The following is an 18548-nucleotide window of genomic DNA, read 5'->3' on the forward strand; positions in this document are numbered from 1 at the left end:
CTCAAATGGCAGAACAACACACAAATAATGAGAAGTCTTTGCTCTAATTTTTTACTATTCTCTTTAAACTCACAAAATAAGAATAAGAAAAAAAATGCAAAGTAGACTACTCTCAGAATTAACTCTATAAAACAAAAGAAAGTCTGGAGTAACAAAACAAAACAACAAAACAAAACAAAACAAAAAGTAACAGGTCTGAGAATGGAATAAGAAGTTTCCCAGTGGGAGGCTGCAAAATGGCCAAGGCCCCAACCAAGCTCCTTCACCTAGTCTCTGTGGGGATGAGGGCTAATGCTTAGGGGAGCCATGTGGTGGAGAGAAGGCTGAGAGCTCCTGAGGCCCTTCCAGAGGGGCCCCTCAAGTCTGGTGGCCTCCAGATGCAGATGCTGCTGCCAAAGGCTACCACAAATTTCACTCTGGGTCTGAGGGATTAGGGGGTTTCATTCTCTCTCTTCACAACTAAAAAAGGCTTCATATCTGGACTCAAAGACAGAAGAATTACTGACTAAAAGAAAAGAAAATCAAGTTTATTTCAGAAGCAAAATTTAGTCCCTCTGGAAATCCCAGAGCACGTGGGATTCTTCCTATAGAGATTTGGGACCTATGATTGATTGCAGTCATTCTCTCAGGTGAGAACACAAACTCTTAGTCCACAAATAATCAAGCATTTACTAAACACTTACTTTGTAATAGGTAGATAGCTAAGGGATACGGTGAATAGAGCACCAGGCTTGGAATCAGGAAGATTCTTCTTCCTGATTTCAAATATGGCCTCAGACATTGGCTGTGTGGCCCTGGGCAAGTCAATTAACTTTATTTGCCTCAGTTTCCTCATCTGTCAAATGAGCTAGAGAGGGAAAAGGCCAACCTCTCAAGTATCTTTACCAAGAAAAGCCCAAATGGGGTCACAAGGCGTTGAACGTGACAGAAATGACGACGACAAAAATGTATCAGGAACTTTCTAAATTTTGGAGACACAGAGAAAGGGAAAAACATGGTTCTCACCTTTAAGCTCACATTTTAATGGGGAGACAATGTGCAAACAATATAAGAAAGGCACAGGGCAGATGGAAGGTAATCTCAGAAGGAAGGCACTAGTAGTAATTAAATCAAGCCAAATGGAATCTTGACAAAATTTCTAGATATCCTTTTCTATATAGAACATCAACATTTTCCCTATCGTCCCTATACAATAGGTAGTCCTAGAGATCCGTGAAATTTTCTCTGATTCCTTATAACAAAATACACACCAAATTTCCCCTTTTTCTTACTATCACAAAGACAAATCAAATGGAGGTAACTTGTCCCTCACTAGGATAAGAAGATTAATTTAAAGAAAACATGAAAAAAATTCCCCCTACACAAAATATTAAGCAGTTAAAGTTTATTACCTAGTGCAATCTAATCTAGCAGGCAAACCTTATGGGTTTATAATCCTTATATACAGACTTATGTCTCAAACAGTCTTAAGTCTGTTAAAACAAAATAAAAATTGTGATCATTTCTTCTAGGCATCAGTATTTAGAAGTATGTAAAGAAAAAGACCTCATATTGGTATCAATATTTGTAAGGGTATAGTAACATAACAGATATTGATTATACACATTTAAATAAGTAAGATTATCTCAAAATAATTGGATTGACTTAACAGGAAACACATTGGAAAACAGACTTTATACAATTTGAAGTTTAAAATAGAAAAAAAAAATCATTTGTCTACTTTCCTTTAGTGATCACTAAAATGAAGGTATCCACTAATGAAAATCCTGGATGGAGAATTTCTTCACTCAAATCTATTCTCCACATATACAAAGGTCACTTCATTTATCCTGGGCCTATTATTTGTAGAGATGATTGAGTGCATGGAACACGGCTATTGTTTATCATCTAGGCTCTGGAGGATCCTGAGAAGCCCTGATGGGGGAAGAAAGAGGAGACCCCACTGGTTTGTTTAAGGCCATCTCTATCAGTTGAATATTAATTAGTCAGCCAAGTATAATTTAGTTTTTGGATAGGAGTTATTTGCTAAAATGATAGAGTAATAACAATTGCTATAAAATACTCCCCTAAAAGTCAGTGGTGTAATCTCCACCACAGGCCAGGGCAAAGTGGGATCAAATTTAGAGAATACATATGGCAAGTGAGCAATTCATAACTCCTAGGTGCTAAAAGTCCTTTTCCTTGCTTTGGCATGGGATAGAATGGGGCAAGGTCATGAAGGACTTTGCATATACTAAATAGAAAATTTTATATTTGATATTTGATATTTGGAGGCAACTGAGAACCACGGGGTATACTGAATAGGGATCTAACAGGGCCAATCAACAAGCAATTTACTAAGCATTTCCTATGTGCTTGGTAACTGGACTAAGCACTGGAGACAAAGAAAGGCAAAAGACAATTCCTGTCCTCAAGGAGGTTACAATCTAATGAGGGAGAACACACGTAAATGGAATGACTAACTGGCTTGGATAAAGAAAGGATGACAGAAATGAAGTGAGAGTTTTAAAAAAGTGAGAGTGAGAGAAAGGAAGAGGCCCAGAAAAGAGAATTGGAGGACATCCATAGTTAGTGGGTGTGATCTGTATTGCAAAGGAGACTAAGAAGTGGTCAGATAGGAAGAAAATCAAGAGAGTAATTATGCAGAAAGCTTAGAAGAATAAGTAACTAAGAGATGTTCAAGTGTGTGTCAGACAGGATGTCAGTAAAGGACACTGGATTTGGCACTTAAGAAATCAATAAGGATTTTAGAGAGCAGTTTCCTTCCAATAATGATTTTGCAAGCCAGAATACAGAGCTAAATAGTCTTGATATGAAACGCCATGGGGATTCCAAGGTAAGAAATAAGTATTTTCCTTGGACATTACTGAGATTCCCTGATTTTGTATTTCAAATTGTTTAGGGAGTATCTTCTTCTGACAATCAATCAATAAGGATGAACATTTGGTCCCAATAAAATGTAATCCTCCTCATGTGGCAACATTGTTTATACTGTCTGGCATTTTGGGTGTCAATGATGGCCAACTTATTTGCACACACCAGGACATTAATTTTCCTCTTGTACAATACATATCTTAAACCTGTATTTGTTCCTCCGTTGCTCGCCTTCTCATAGCCATGGTGGCCTATTGGAGACAGGCTGGACTCAGCTATATTCGATATTCCCAGATATGTGCAAAAGCAGTAAGAGATGCGCTGAAGACTGAATTCAGAGCAAATGCTGAAAAACCTTCTGGCAGCAGTGTCAAAATAGTGAAATTTAAAAAGGAGTAATGTAACCTGACTAATGTTACATTTTTGAGGTGAAGCTTTTCACTTATACATGTTGGCAGATTGGAAACTGTCTCACTTCATATTTTGTTACTAAGAGGAAAATACCTGTCTATAGATTGGCATGCTAATAAACTAAGCCCTGATTCAATATAAAAAAACCAAAAACCAAAAAACAAAAACCTGTGTTTGTTAGAACAAGTATTATCACAAACAAGTGAGGGAAGAAGAAGTAGCAAATATAAATGCCCTTTTCAAGGTTTGCTGAGAGGAGGAAGAGAAATAAGTCGACAATTATCAAGAACTGAAGGATCAAGAAGTTTTTTTGAGGATAAAGGAACATTCAGTTGTGTTTGTAGACATGAGGGAAGTAGTCAGTAGATAGAGAGAAATTGAAGATCAGAGTGGAGATGATCGAAGGAACGATCTTTTGAAGATGGAATGAGATGGAACAAAGACACAATCAGAGAGGCTTGTCTTGGCAAGGAGAAGTCATTTCTTCACGTGAAGGATGAAAGATAGTGGAGGAAGGAATGAGGAGTAGAGTGAAAAAAAGGCTGTGGTAAGAGGAGAAAATCCAGAGGGTGCAGAATAGGGCTCCGAGGCAATAGAACAGAGGCTGACCCCTGGTAGAGAATAGTGTAGACATGAAGTGATGCCCAAAGTGATTGAGATACAGAGAGAGGAGAGACAGTACAGCTAGTAAAGTGGAAAGAATTGAGGGGAGAAGGGGCTTGGAGGTCACAGTAAAGATGAAGAACAAGTTTTATGATTGTAAAGCAGACAGAAAGATGGAATGATAAAAGGTTATGATCACACAAAAACATTTTAGAGATCATTAACATGAAATTGAGTAATAACAGTGAAAATGCAGGACCACCCTTGTGGATAACTGACATGGAGTGGAATACTAGATCATGGGAAATGAGTAGACTAAGAAAATGAGAAGTTAGGATATTTAAAGAAGTATTGAGCTGTACACTGAGATCGACTAACATGAAGACAGGAACTGGGGAGGAGAGAAAGACTGTGACCCAGATAGTGAACTCAATGAGGAAGGAAAGAGATGATAGATATGCCTGATGGGATGTGGAATGGGAGATAAATTTGAATTATGTAAACCTTAAAGAAAAGGGGCAGCCAAATAATAGGGTTAGAAGGCAAGTCTTGAATTGACAATGGGAAAAAAGAAATGTTATGACTTTTCTACCACAACCTGTGAGTTGAAAATATATGAGTGAAAATGCAACTGGTATAGGAAAGGTTAGCAGAGATGAAGTGTCATCATTGATAGAGTTACTCAATCTAGTTCCATCCTTCTGTTTTGTTTCACCATGTTTGAGGTAGCAGGCAAAAGGATAGGAGGGGCTGATAATGTCTCCTGGTTATTTCACTAACAACTATAAATGAATAAGCTGGCAGGCATTCTCATTTCTAAAGAATATGAACTAGCATGAATCAATTCAGCATGGTCTGATTAATTTGGGTGAATTGGAGAAATTATGTTTCTGGACATGCAAGACTAAGAAATTACTCTTGAGCTGAGGTAACGATAGCAGTGGAAAGAGTCAGAAGACCTGAATTTCAGCCCCATTTCTTCCATCTACTCTTGGTATGACCTTGAAGAAGGGAGCTAGGCTAGAGGACCTGAGATCTCCTTCAGATCTGGTGAATACAAGTCACTTGAAGTCATCATCAGAATTTATTCTATCTGAGAGAGAGCTGATTAGGGAAAATGCAATGTTCTTGTTTGGTTTTCTGGAGGTCTTGGGGGCAGCCTTCATTTCAGTAGAATAGTCACCACATGAGTAGCCAGGGGTTAAAGTCCAAATCTTTTATTATCTCTTTCCAAGTCTTGTCTCCTTTGCCTGGTGTTCAGCTAATTTTCTCGTGGCCTTCAGACGAGATTTGGTCTCATTGGAGAAAATGCAGGAGGAAAGGCCTGCTACACAGGGTGTGAGCTGGGATGAATGAATCTGAGTCCAAGGGCTTGTGCTTCAGCCTCCAATCCGCTTGTCTTTCCTGAATGAACCTGGCTGAGGCTCCCATTTTATATGCAATACACCGAGTATAAACCAAACATTCTATCACTAGGAAACCATTATTTGTTGTAAGGTTAAATCAATAATACTGAACTAGAGAACTATTAATCACCATGCTAAACTAGCTAACCACTGTCTCATCGATTCTACAGACTTAACACTTTGTAAGAATCCTTGTTTCAGAGTTCTGGCCCATAACAGGAAAAGAAATTTATTCTTTCTGAATATCTACAGACAGCATCATAAAATCCATCCGGTAGGCTGCTTCTTTCCTCACAAAGCTAAAAAAAGGATGCACTTTCTTTTACAAATGGGTTTGCGTATAATCTTACACAGTTTAAACAAAGTCTGCCATTTTAATATCCTAACGAGATAGTTATGCAAATCTGAAGTGGAAACACAAAGAACACAACTCCTCAGCTTCCTTGGGGAGGCTTCCTTTCAGTGTATTAGATGAAGTGAGTGCCCTAAATGAAATGTCACTGCTCCAGGATCAAAGGCAAGTTATAAATTCAAGACATATGTTTTGACAAGGTTCAATAGGAATGGCAAATGATGTTCTTTTGATGAGTGAGAGTTCTTTCTTTTTCTCTTCTGAGCCAACTCGGTGTTCACGGCAAGCGTTATGAGTCCTTCTGGCAAAGCCACTGTTACGTTTCCATTCAAAAGCTCCATCTGAGCCCATTATTAGCTTCTGAGTGGGAAAGAGTTAATGCTGAAGTTGGAGGAATGTGGTTTCTTCTTTGCAAAGTTTTTCGGGATCGGGTTACCGCAAGGCCCAGATTCTTCATTAACTCATTAACTAAGACAGTAACCCTGGTCATGGGATTCATTTATCAGCAGGAAAACCCTAGTTGGCAATGTCTAGATGCTTCCTGCCCATCTGAGCACCCAGAGTGGAGCAGGAGACTCCACTGTGAGGCTGTTTCCTGATTTAGGGAGGAAAGAAAATATTTTCCTGATGACTATTCCTTTTTCAGGCTGGTGTTTAGTTTGGCCGAAAGGCAGACTAGGGGAAGCACAGGGGGCCTGGGTCCAGTGGCAGGACTTCCTTAAGCCTTCTTGCTTCTAGCTAATTATAATTTAATGATACAACGTGTTTGTACCTCACTGGGTTTTACAAAAAGGCACTGAATTTTAAGTGAGTTTCTATGTGACTGCTAGTAGCTATAAAGTATCTTCTTGTTATACCTTACTTCTCAACAGCTAGAAATTCACCTTAGCTGCTTGATGCTACTCTTTTTTTTCCGCCCCTGAGGCTGGGGTTAAATGACTTGCCCAGGGTCACACAGCTAAGAAGTGTTAAGTGTCTGAGACCAGATTTGAACTCTGGTCCTCCTGAATTCAAGTCTGGTGATCTATCCACTGCACCACCTAGCTGCTCCCTTGCTGCTACTCTTAATTCCTGCATCATCCAAGGTGGGATGCCAAGCTATTAATAATCACTTCTTTTACAACAAATGCCCAGTGGCACTTTGTTTTGTAATGTCTAATAACTTTGAGGAGGAAAATGACGGAAAACTTTTTAAAAAGTTTTTTAGCCAAAAGTTGGTGGTTTCTCCCACAAACATGGTTTACACTGGATTGTAAGAAGAGAGACTGTCAGGGAGAGGGGCAGGAGAGCCTGCAAAGACATTCCATAGTTTTTAAAAACAACAACGATAATATTTAGAATAGAACCTACTATAAGCCAGGCACTGGCTAAGATCTGTATGATTATTTTCTGGATCCTCACAACTCTGGGAAGCAGGTGTGACTAGAACACTTACTTTGCAGATGAAAGAACTAAGACAGATGTGCACCAAGTAGTTTGCTAGTAAAGTCTGAGGCTGGATTTAAACTCAGCTTTTCCTGACTCTGGTATGGTGCTCTCTTAATAGAGAATGAGTTTTGCCCAGAATTCCTGTGGTACTTGGTACCACCAACTCCAGGGAAGCTCCTCTGGCTTATCAAACACCTTCCCTACCTCCCCTACCCAACCCTGCAGTGCAACACCTGCCTCCGCTCCAGGGTGAGAGTGGAGAGAAGGTGATGGGACCCATGCAGCTTTCTCTCCCTTTCTTTTGGGGCTTACTGCTCTTTGTCAGAGCCTCTCTCTTACTAGCTCACTGCTATTGCCAAGAGGACCAGAGGGGAAACAGTGAGCTTTGGCCCCTTTCTCTACATCTAAACAGCTTCATGACCTGGTTCAAGTCACAAAATACAGTGATCCCACATCAGCTCAGGCCTTACTCCTGGACCACAGCCACAGCCTTCTCCTTGGCCTCTCTGCCTCCATCCTTCACAGAGCTGCCAAGAGGAGAAGCTGATGATGAAGATCCAGTAGATCCCTCCTGCCTCTAGGATCAAATACAAACCCCTCTGTCCAGCATATACAAACAAGACCTTCACAATGTATTATATAGGTTATTATACCTCTATCCTTCATGGAGGCTCTAGTTCAGCCCAACTGGCCTTTTTGCTGCCCCCCACCCCGGATATTTCCTCTTCTAACTCTGTCTTTGCTACTAAGAAGGTCCTAGTTTTTCTTTCAAAGCTCAGCTCAAGATCTACCTCCTCATGAAGCCATTCCTAATATTCCCATCCCTCACCTCTTACCTGCTAGGATTTTTTATTACCTTTATTATCTAATTTTTAAAACCTAATATTTCTTACCTAATATTCTTATTAGCTTTTATTTACTGTGGGCAGCTAGGTGGCATGATGGATGGAGTGCCTGGCTTGGAGACAGGAAGACTCATCTTCTTGCTATCTTTTTTTTCTTTTAATAATATTTTATTTTTCCCAATTACATGTAAAAAACAAACATTAGCAATTATTTAAAAATTTTTTCAGTTCCAAATTCCTCCTATGCCCACCGGGAAAGTAAGTAATTTGATGCAGGCTTTACATGTATAATCATGCAAAACATATTTCTATTATAGTCATGTTCTGAAAGACTAAAAAAAAAAAAAAAAAGCCCATGGGGGTGGGATAGGGTGGGAATAGTACGTTTCCATCAGCATTCAGGCTCTATCAGTTTTCTCTGGAGGTAGAGCACATTTTTCAAAGTGAGCACTATGGAACTGTCTCGGATCACTGTATTGCTAAGAAGGACTAAGTCATTCACAGCTGATCATTTTGCAATACTGCTGTTAATATGTACAATGTTCTGGTCCTGCTCGTTTCACTCTGTATCAGTTCATACAAGTCTTTCCAGATTTTTCTGAAAGCATCCTATCCTCATTTCTAATAGTACCATAGTATTCCAGCACAATGATATACCACAATTTGTTCAGTCATTCCCCAATTGAGGGAGTTCCCCTCAATTTCCAATTTTTTGCCATCACAAAAAGTCACTACAAAAGTGGGTACAACTAGGTCCTTTCCTCTTTTTATCAATCTCTTTTAAATAGAGACCTAGCAGTGGTAATGTTGGATCAAAGTGTATGCACAGTTTGCCAGCCCTTTGAATACAGTTTCAAATTGCTCTCCAGAATGGTTGGATCAGGAGAACATATCCTCCTCCAGCTCACTTTATATATGAGGAAACTGAGGCAAAAGGGTAAAGTAACTAGTCCAAGGTCATATAGCTAGTGAATGTCTAAGACTGGATTTGAACTCATATCCTCCTGATTCCTGGTCTAGTGCTCTATTCACTCTAATTTCTAGATGTCCATGGTTTTCACAGAAATGTGGGTACTTACACACATTACTCTTTGATTTTTTTAAAAAAGCATATGTCATTTTTCAGTTACTGAGTCATGTTCAACTCTTCATGGCCCCATGAACCATAGCATGTCAGGTCCTTGTATCCTTCTCTACCTCTTGGAGTCCAAATTCATGTTCATTGTTTCCATGACACTCCTCTGCCATTCTTTCTCCTTCAATTGTTCTCAATAGCAGGGACTTTTCCAATGAGTTCATCTTCTCACTATTTAGGGCAATGTATTTATGCTTCAGCTTCAGTATTTGATCTTCCAGTAAATAGAATCAAATATATACATATACATGTACATATACATATACATATATATACATATATTCATTGATTTGATCTTTTTGCTGTCCAAGGGACTCTCAAAAATCTTCTCTAGCACCACAGTTCATGTTGATTCTGTATCTTTCAAGCATTCCTTAGAGTCACAAGATCATTCTAAGATCACAGCCATACCAGGCTATTACAGAAACCCTATCTTGTATAAGGGCATTTGTTGGCAAGATGATGTCTCTGCTTTTTAATATGCTGCCAAAAAGGCACATACTTTAATTATAATAAATTGGTACCAACATTGTCCATTATATTTTATCTGAATTCCATTTAAAGTTATCTGCATTTATAGTTATAATTGTTATTTTTATACAATAATAAATTGCTTTTAAAAAAATCAGACAAATTCCTCATTCTACCAACAGTACTGTAAAATGTTAGATTTGAAAAATAATTGAATCCTAATCTACTTTTATCAAGCTTTTCTTCCTCATTTCATTCTTTGTCTTTTCAGGCAAACTGTAACTGACTGTAAAAGCGTGATAGTATTAATGGAGAGCTCTGGGCTGTTTCTAAGACTGACTCACTCCTTACCCCACTAATTTGCTGTTCCTCATTAATAAAATGGGTATAATACCCCTTTAAAAAAAAAAACCTCACAGGGATTCTATAAGAAAAGTGCTTTTTAAGCCCTAAATGCTGAATAAATATAACACGTTCTTTCTCCCAAACATCCTTTACCCTTACTCTTGTAGGCCTCTCAAATTTCTGCTCATATTCTCATTTTCATTAGTAGGTTTAGCAGGGGAAAAGTACCACAAGAACAGAAGATGGTGAACACAAAACTATGTCTTGTCTCAGCATGTTTATTCCAAACAAACCAGCAAAACAGGGCTGTCATCTTTACCTGCTGACTCATTAAGGGTAGGCAAGGCTGTCAGGGTCTGCTGAGGATAATGAGCTGCTTTCTTCAGTTCTGTCACCTCCTATCTCCTGGCTTCTTTCTTTTTCTATTATGGGTTACTGAAGACAAATACATTATCAGCAGGAACAGTTTTCATCTAGTTCTTTTAGTGGAAAATTTTATAGTTGCAAAGGGATTCATGGAGAAAGAACCTGAGAGTGGGAAGGGAAAGGTGGAGGATGGATAAGTTAAATCTTCTCAAATCAGGTCACTAGATCAAGCACCAGGGAATCTCATTGCTGTTGTTGAGTTGTTTCAGTCGGGTCCAACTATTTGTAACCCCAGTTGGAGTTTTCTTGGCAAAGATACTGAAATAGTTAATCATTTCTTTCTCCAGCTCATTTTACAAATGAGAAAACTGAGGCAAACAGGGTTAAATGATTTGCCCAGGACCATGCTTCTAGTGTCTGAGGCCAGAACTTTTAGCTATCACATCACTTAGCTGCCATCAACAATCAGGAAATCTGGGTTTTATTTCAAATCTTGCCACTGTGTTTGGATTGTGAGTTTAGGCAAGATACTTCAATCATGAAGAGAATAATATGTCCCTTCTGCCCTTCCCAGGAGAATTAGTAAAACATCCCTGATAAAGCATTCTCAACTCCTTACCAGAGGGACCAGCCAGCCAGAAGCCATGCTCCCTGGCTATCAGCTTTTCATTACTAATCTACATAAAAATAAAAATGGATTTCAGCCACAGCCACCAGTCTAGCCTTTGGAAACAATGGGGAAAATAAAGGTTTATCTTTATAGATTCCATTATATTGCTTTTCCAAAAAAGAAAAAAAAATTACTACCACTACCACTATCTCAATTGCTTTCCATTATACTATAGCTGTCTTAGTAGCTGGTTATTGAGTTTTAAAGTGCCAGCAGCCCTAGAAATTCTTCCTCTCTCTTTTCTTAAGCAATCATTTTATTCTTTTGTCTAAGGGCAGATCCTTTGTTTGGAATTTCATTTCTGAACAGCCTTGAAGTGCTCTGGGAACAGTGTGACTATGATTCCTTCAGACTGTGATGTGCTGACTCAATTTTCTCCAGCAAAAAAAGCTGCTCCATATCATGAAGAAGAGGAACAAATGCTAATGGAATTGTTCCAAGATGAAAGGGATTTTTAAAATGAATGAATGGAAAGGGCATGCCAGCTGGGATGATTCCCACAGTCCTTTAAGGAACACAGGGCAGCAAAGCACAACAGAAAATCTTGGGAATTTGTAACTTTAGGATTAGCCCAACTCAGTTTTTAAAATCCCATCAAACTCATACCCTTCAAACATAAACTGATTTGGGGAATCTATGTTAACTAGCAGGATAAAAACTGTCAAAGGCTGCCTGTGCTAAATGAAAAAGAGATGGTTAGTTTCCTGAAAGTGATGAGCTTTAATCTTTTCCTTCACATTATTCAAGAGGGATGAGTTCCTAAGATGGACGCATAGAAAAATGAATGAATAAAATGAACTGATTGCCTATTATGATAGACTGGATAACATACAAATATTCTATGTTCTGTTGTGTAATTTTCTGCTTTTTTTGAAGGTTCATGTTTTGTCAGGGTAGAGTAAGAATCTTGACAAGAACACTGATCCCACCAAAGAACTTTTAAAGCAGGGTGCTCAATTTTAAAACTCTTATTTGGTATAATTGTGTTATGAACAGTGTCCCAGACACAACAAGTTGTCATTACCTAGAACCCATACAGAAATAGTGCTCTGCTGTCACCACTGCAGTGGAAGGAGATGTGCTCCCTGAAAGGCATATCACTGGTAAAGCTACTGAGGAGCTCACTGTGCAGCCTGAAATCAGTCTTCAGGGGCCTACAGATATCTTTTCCATTGGAATTAGAAGTCAACTCTATTAAATGCTTTGAAAAAACAAAGTCATTGAGATAAAGGTTGTTAACCAGAAAAATATCTATATAAGAGTGGTTCAATTCAAGATCAAGGAACTAGACAATGTGCTCAGGTTTTCTGTGGTAGATTATGTTTGTGGGCAGTTAGTGAAAGAAGTGGATGGAATACTGGACTCGAAGTCAAGAAGACTCATCTTCCTAGGTTCAAATCTGGCCTCAGACACTTCCCAGCTATGTGATCCTGGGCAAGGCACTTCGCCCTATCTGCCTCAATGATTTAGAGAAGGAAATGACAAACCAGTCAGGTATCTATTTCTGCCAAGGATACTCTAAATGGGGTCAACAAGAGTTGGACATGAATAACAACATTATACCTCGTGAGAAGGAAAGACAGAAAGAGACTCAAAAAAAGCAGCAATCTTTTGTTGTCAACAATAATTCCCATAGAGAAAGAAACACTATGGCTTAGAGTGAATGTCCTAAATGTGCTAAGCAGAGAGGTGGATTTCCCTTCCGTGACTGATGAGGAAGTCTCAAAGTCTTTGGAAACTGGAAATGTATGGGAGATGAAATTAACTTAAAAGAAAAATAAGTTGCAAGGAAAAAGCTGGGAAGGGACTGATCTTTATTATAAGCCATGTGGGACTTGATCTCCACAGGAAGCTTAGCTGCCATGTCACCTCATCACATGCTCAGCCACAGCCTTGGGGCTGCATGAGGGAACAATCAAGAGCCTTCTTGCTCAGAAGCTATTGAATGCTTCCAGAACTCCACCCAAGAAGCCAGAGCTGGAATGAGAAAAACAACATCCTCCAAGGGTAAATTGAGTAACACTGATCAGGGATTTAAGCGTTCAAGGGCAGTGCTCAGAATTAAGTCTACCGTGAGAACTTCAGCCTTGGTGCAAACATATTCTGGATTACATAATACTTCTGAGAACAAATTGAATATCAAGGGCAGGAAAATGGGTTGTTTGGGACTCTGATGGGTTGATGGGATACATCGCTTATGTTGTGAGGTTTACACTGCTGTAAATTAACTGTTTCAGCCTACAGCTCTGGGAGGCCACCATCTTAAAATATATATGATGAACAATATCTGGAAAGGTTAAGGGTAGGTGAAGTAGAAATGAGAAAAACTGGGGCAGGGAAATATTAATATGCCAAAATTCCCTTGGTAAAAGTCACTTCTGTAACGTGCTGTTGTCTCCAGAGACTGCCAATTGCTCTCTGGTCTAGAGGAGAGACTTCTCCCTCCAGAGAGCCGCCTCAACTCTGACCTACAGCAGAGACTCTTCCTTCCTCCAGAGAGCCGCCTCAAGTCTGGTCCAGACAAGGCTCTCAATCTCTTGAGTGCCGCCCTCTTTTATCCTCCCAGAGAATGGGGGTGGGATAATGCAAGAGCTTCTGGGAAAAATTACTTCAACCAATGAACTTGCTCCTCCTAAGCATGCAAGCTCCTCCCCAGGAGGTCCCAGTAAAGGCCAGAACCAGAGAATTGTTAAGTACCAACTTAGCACTTAGTAAGAACCTAACACACTTCTAAATATATATATATTTTTTAATTAAAGCTTTTTATTTCCAAAATATATGCATGGATTAATTTTTCAAAATTGATCTTTGCAAAACTTTGTGTTCCAATTTCCCTATCTTTTCTCCCTACCCCCTCCCTTAGATGGCATGTAATCCATTATGTTAAATGTGGTTAAAATATATGCTAAATTCAATATCTATATACATATTTATACAACTATTTTGCTGCACAAGAAAAATCAGATCAAAAAGGGAAAAAAATGAAAAAAAAAAAAAAAAAGGCAAGCAAACAACAAAAAGAATGAAAATACTATGTTGTGATTCACATTCAGTTCCCACAATACTCTCTCTGTATGTAGAAGGCTCTCTTCATCACAAGACCATTGGAACTGGCCTCAATCATCTCACTGTTGGAAAGAGACACATTCATTAGAACTGATCATCATATAATATTGCTGTTGCCATGTACAATGATTTCTTCCTTCTGCTCATTTCACTCAGGCCTCTCTAAAATCATCCTGCTGATCATTTCTTACAGAACACTAATATTCCATTCATATGCCATAATTTATTCAGTCATTCTCCAATTGATGGGCATCCATTCAGTTTCCAGTTTCTAGCCACCACAAACATTTTTTTACATATGTGGGTCTCTTTCCCCTTTTTTATGATTAGGATACAAGTCTAATAGACACTGGATATGCACAATTTTATAGCCCTTTAGGCGTAGTTCCAAATTGTTTTCCAGAATGGTTGGATTCATTCACAGTTCCATCAACAATGTATCAGTGTCCTGTTTTCCCACATCCCCTCCAACATTCATCATTATCTTTTCCTGTCATCTTAGCCAATTTGAGAAGTGTGTAGTGGTACCTCAGTTGTCTTAATTTGCATTTTTCTGATCAATAGTGATTTAGAGCACCTATTCATTGGCCTAGAAATGGTTTCAATTTCTTCATCTGAAAACTGTTCATATTCTTTGACCTAAGTATATACTTTTAAAACATGGACTAATTAAAAAAAAAAAAAAAGATTATTGTATAAGGGGCATAAATAGCAAGTGAAGAATGTTTTTAAGGCAATCAGAGTAGAAGTACTTCCATGCACAAGGCATTGAGGAGGTGTCCTGGACAGAGCTGGGCCTCTAGTAAAGAAGCTGTTGCTCACTCATTTCAGTTGTGTCCGACCTCATTTGGGTCACAACAGGAGTTATATGCTATTTCCTTTTCCAGCTCATTTGACAGATGAGGAAACTAAGGCACACAGAGTTAAATGACTTATCCAGGGTCACACAGCTAGAGAGTGACTGAGGTCAGACTTGGGAAGACAAGTCTTTCTGACTCCAGACCTGGTGCTATCCACTACACCACTAGGCTGCCTGGACTCAGGAACACCTGCATTTAAGTCCAGCCTCCCACCCTTACTGGCTGGGTGAGCCCTTCTGCCTCCACCCTCTCAGCTTTCCAACTGGGATAATACCAGCATCTTCTTTATGGATTGTTGTGTGGGTCAAATGAGATCTTACATGTAAAGCCCCTGGCTCAGGGTCTGGCCCAGAATAAGGCTACAGAAATGCTTAATTCTTTCCTAATGAGGGTGAGACATGCAGGTTTTGGCCCATTTGTACCCAAATTTAGAGGGCACTGAAAGCCTCTATACTGCTAGCAGGAGGAATAAATGAAGAGACATTTTAAAAACAAGGATAATTAATTAAGAGAGAAAGCTACCAGATGACATGCTTTTCACCAGCCACCAATCCCCACATTGAAGGTAAACTCCTCCCTGGCCTGGCTACATATAGCTGTCCCAGGCTCATCTTCTTTAGCAGCTGCCTTTTAGCATTCCAGGACCCCAGGAGGTACAAGGAAGTCCAAAGTTCATCCCTCACCAAGAGGACTGGTCTGTGAAGTGACCTTCGAGTGTCTTGTGTTGGCGTACTTTTTAGCATTTGTCTTCGAGTGTTAGGAGAGCTGGTGATGCTTTGATCTATCAGTATCTCTACTGGGTCTGTAATTCCAAAGAGATCATAATAAAGGGAAAAGGACCCACATGTGCAAAAATGTTTGTAGCAGCCCTTTTTGTAGGGACCAGAAATTGGAAACTGAATGGATGCCCATCAGTTGGGGAATGGCTGAATAAGTTAATTTATGCATGTTATAGAATATTATTGTTTTATAAGAAATGAGAAGGAGGATGATTTCAGGAAGTCTGGAAAGACCCCCATGAAGTGATGCTGAGTGAAATGAACAGAACCAGGAGATCATTGTACACGGCCACAACAAGATTATGTGATGGTCAACTCCAATGGATGTGATTCTTTTCAAAAAACGAAGTGATTCAGGCCAATTCCAATAAACTTAATAAACTTGTGATGGAGAGAGCCATCTGCACCCAGAGAGAGGAATTTGGGGACTGGGTGTGGATCACAACATAGCATTTTCACCTTTGTTGTTGTTGTTTGCTTGCTTTTTGTTTTCTTTTTAATTTTTAAAAATATTTTATATCCTATTTTAATCTTAATTTTAGATCTTATTTTATTTAATCTTAAATTTAGATCTTATTTTAATCTTAATTTAATTTAAAATTTTTGGATCTTATTTTTCTTGTGTAGCCTGAGAAGTGTGGAAATATGTACAGAAAAATTAATGTATATTGGATCACTTGTTGTCTAGGGAAGGGGATTAGGGAAAGGAAGAAAAAATTTGGAACACAAGGTTTTGCAAAGATGAATGCTGAAAACTCTTTGCATGTATTTTGAAAGCAAAAAGCTAATTTTTTTTTTTAAAAAGAAGAAGAAGAACTGATGATGGCTCCAGAGCTGGTAATATCCAACCACACTATGCTAAGTTTGTGCTGAAGCTGCATTGCACTTTGGGCTTTCTTGGTTTTACTGCTTTTTTGCTGCCTGGGGCACAAGTTTATGAATGTAAACCTGGGTTAGACTTCTGGCAATGGAAGGTAGAGGAAATGTTGCATTTAATTTGACAAATTGCAAAACTGTAGCAAGCTGAAAGCTGTCTCTAATTAAATGTTGTAGTTTATTAAAAATTACTACAGACATTTAATGGGAGACAAATGTAAGTAGAGTACAACCTTAAGTTACATTAAAATATTTGCCAGTTGACTCATATTCAGGCATTTTAGTTTGTCATTTTTGAAATTGTCTACTCTTCTCCCCTTCCTCCCCCCATGCACTGGATTAGAGAAACTATTTTTAATTGCAAATTTGATGTTCATGCTCCTTTGTTGAAATTAATTACTTTTCATTCATGCTAAGGAGAAGGAAACAAACCACCCCCATAAATTCACTCATAAAAACTCAGTGTAAGCATCCTGCTATACAGTAGACTCAGTTACACAAAAAGCCTCCTCTTGTTCCCCATGTAGTACATAGTAATGATGTACAGTGTGCTCCTTTTCACCATGTTCCAGAAGCTGATTACAAACCAACATCACAAAAGACCTTTGCTTTATTTCATGATAGAAGATGGCCTAAATGATGAAAGCTTCCATATTTCATCTGATGAGTTCACAATGGCTTTCATTAAGAAAAGTCTTAACAGATGAGAAAAACCACATGTGGGCCACTTTCCAATAATCTCATTTCTCAGAGTTTCTACACTACAAGAGTGACTACTACCCTCCCTCAGCAAATAAGGGGAAAATCAGGCCTAAAGGAAGAGCTGCCCCATCTTGTTCATGTCCCCTTTCACCTACATCCCTTAGGAACTAATTCTTTTGTCAATGGAAGAACTGAAGAAGCCACCATTTTCCAGCCCGCAACTTGACTAGAAATTGTCAATATAGTCATCATATCTTAGTAATGATTATGCATTCACAAAAGTGCCCCATATTGCTTAATTACCCAAGGTCCAAGAGGAAGTCCAAATACAATTAGTTTCAAATTGTCTTGATGAATTAATGTAATCTCTCTTAAACCATGCCAAGTATAAGTCTTCTTGGTTTTCTTCTCGAATATGAATTATTGCTAAAATTATCCATAGAGAACCATATACAAAACCTGGGACTCATTTCCTTCCCTTCCAGTCTTAAGAGTCTAGTTTTCTACCTATTTCAATAAAGAAAGCTACCTCAGCTGTTCAGTTTTTCAAAATTTCCTCAGGAGATAAAAGCTCTATTTGATAAGAGAGAGCTTCATTTGTCTTTAATCTGCTATCACCTAGCACAGTGTCTGGCACATAGTAGCTTAAATGGTTGTTGAACAAATGAATGCAAACTTTAGGAATCTTTCATTCCTAAAATATTCATTACCACTTAATGGCATACTCCCAACTCATGGTATATTCCCTTTCTCCTGCTTAATCATGAGTTTCACTATAGAACTTGTCCTTTCCATTGTTAAACTATATGCTCTCCCAAATCTATTTCAAATTTACCATCCCTAGTATCTGTTGTATCCCTTCATTTTGTCTGTAACCTCTTCTCATGAATAAACCTACAATTTGCCAAAGAGAATGGCCATTATGAATTCATCGTACAATCAAACCCCGACATTTGATGTGCTCTCCTAAATCTCATTGGTGCTGAATTTCAAACATCACTTCTAAGCATACATCCTAACATATGTAGCTCCAGGTATCCTATTTTCCTCTTTAAATACTAGTGGCAAAGGGAAAGGGCAGAATCTCAGTCATAACTGGTGAAGAAGGGAAAGGGAACTTGAGCTCAGTCACGAAAAATCAACTTTCTGACTGTGTCTCTGAAGAAAGAGCAGTAAGTGTTTGGCTGGTTTGGCTCAAAAATCAAACTATCTGAAGCTCAACCAGAATTTCACTCGACTACCAGGATATGGAAACAGATGGTGTTACTTTAGTGGCTAAAAAAGACAAATATTCCAGCCCCAGTCAAATAGAGGAGGCAGAGATCTAGAATTATTATCCTCAGTTTTACTCACTCTATT

General features: G+C 38.7%; 2 protein-coding genes across 2 annotated transcripts in view; one reads left to right on the forward strand and one right to left on the reverse strand.

Moving 5' to 3' along the window:
- CFDP1 (craniofacial development protein 1) overlaps window positions 1-18548 on the reverse strand; it is a 161818-nt gene that overhangs the window by 50623 nt on the left and 92647 nt on the right. The gene's annotated exons all lie outside the window — the stretch shown is intronic.
- LOC141554272 (ATP synthase F(1) complex subunit epsilon, mitochondrial-like) lies at window positions 3092-3452 on the forward strand. Its single transcript, XM_074286014.1, has one exon. It carries the CDS (start codon window positions 3118-3120, stop codon window positions 3271-3273), a length of 156 nt encoding a protein of 51 aa, XP_074142115.1. The 5' UTR covers window positions 3092-3117; the 3' UTR covers window positions 3274-3452.

The sequence above is a fragment of the Sminthopsis crassicaudata genome, chromosome 2 (genome assembly GCF_048593235.1).
Source record: "Sminthopsis crassicaudata isolate SCR6 chromosome 2, ASM4859323v1, whole genome shotgun sequence".
Classification (NCBI taxonomy): Eukaryota; Metazoa; Chordata; class Mammalia; order Dasyuromorphia; family Dasyuridae; genus Sminthopsis; species Sminthopsis crassicaudata.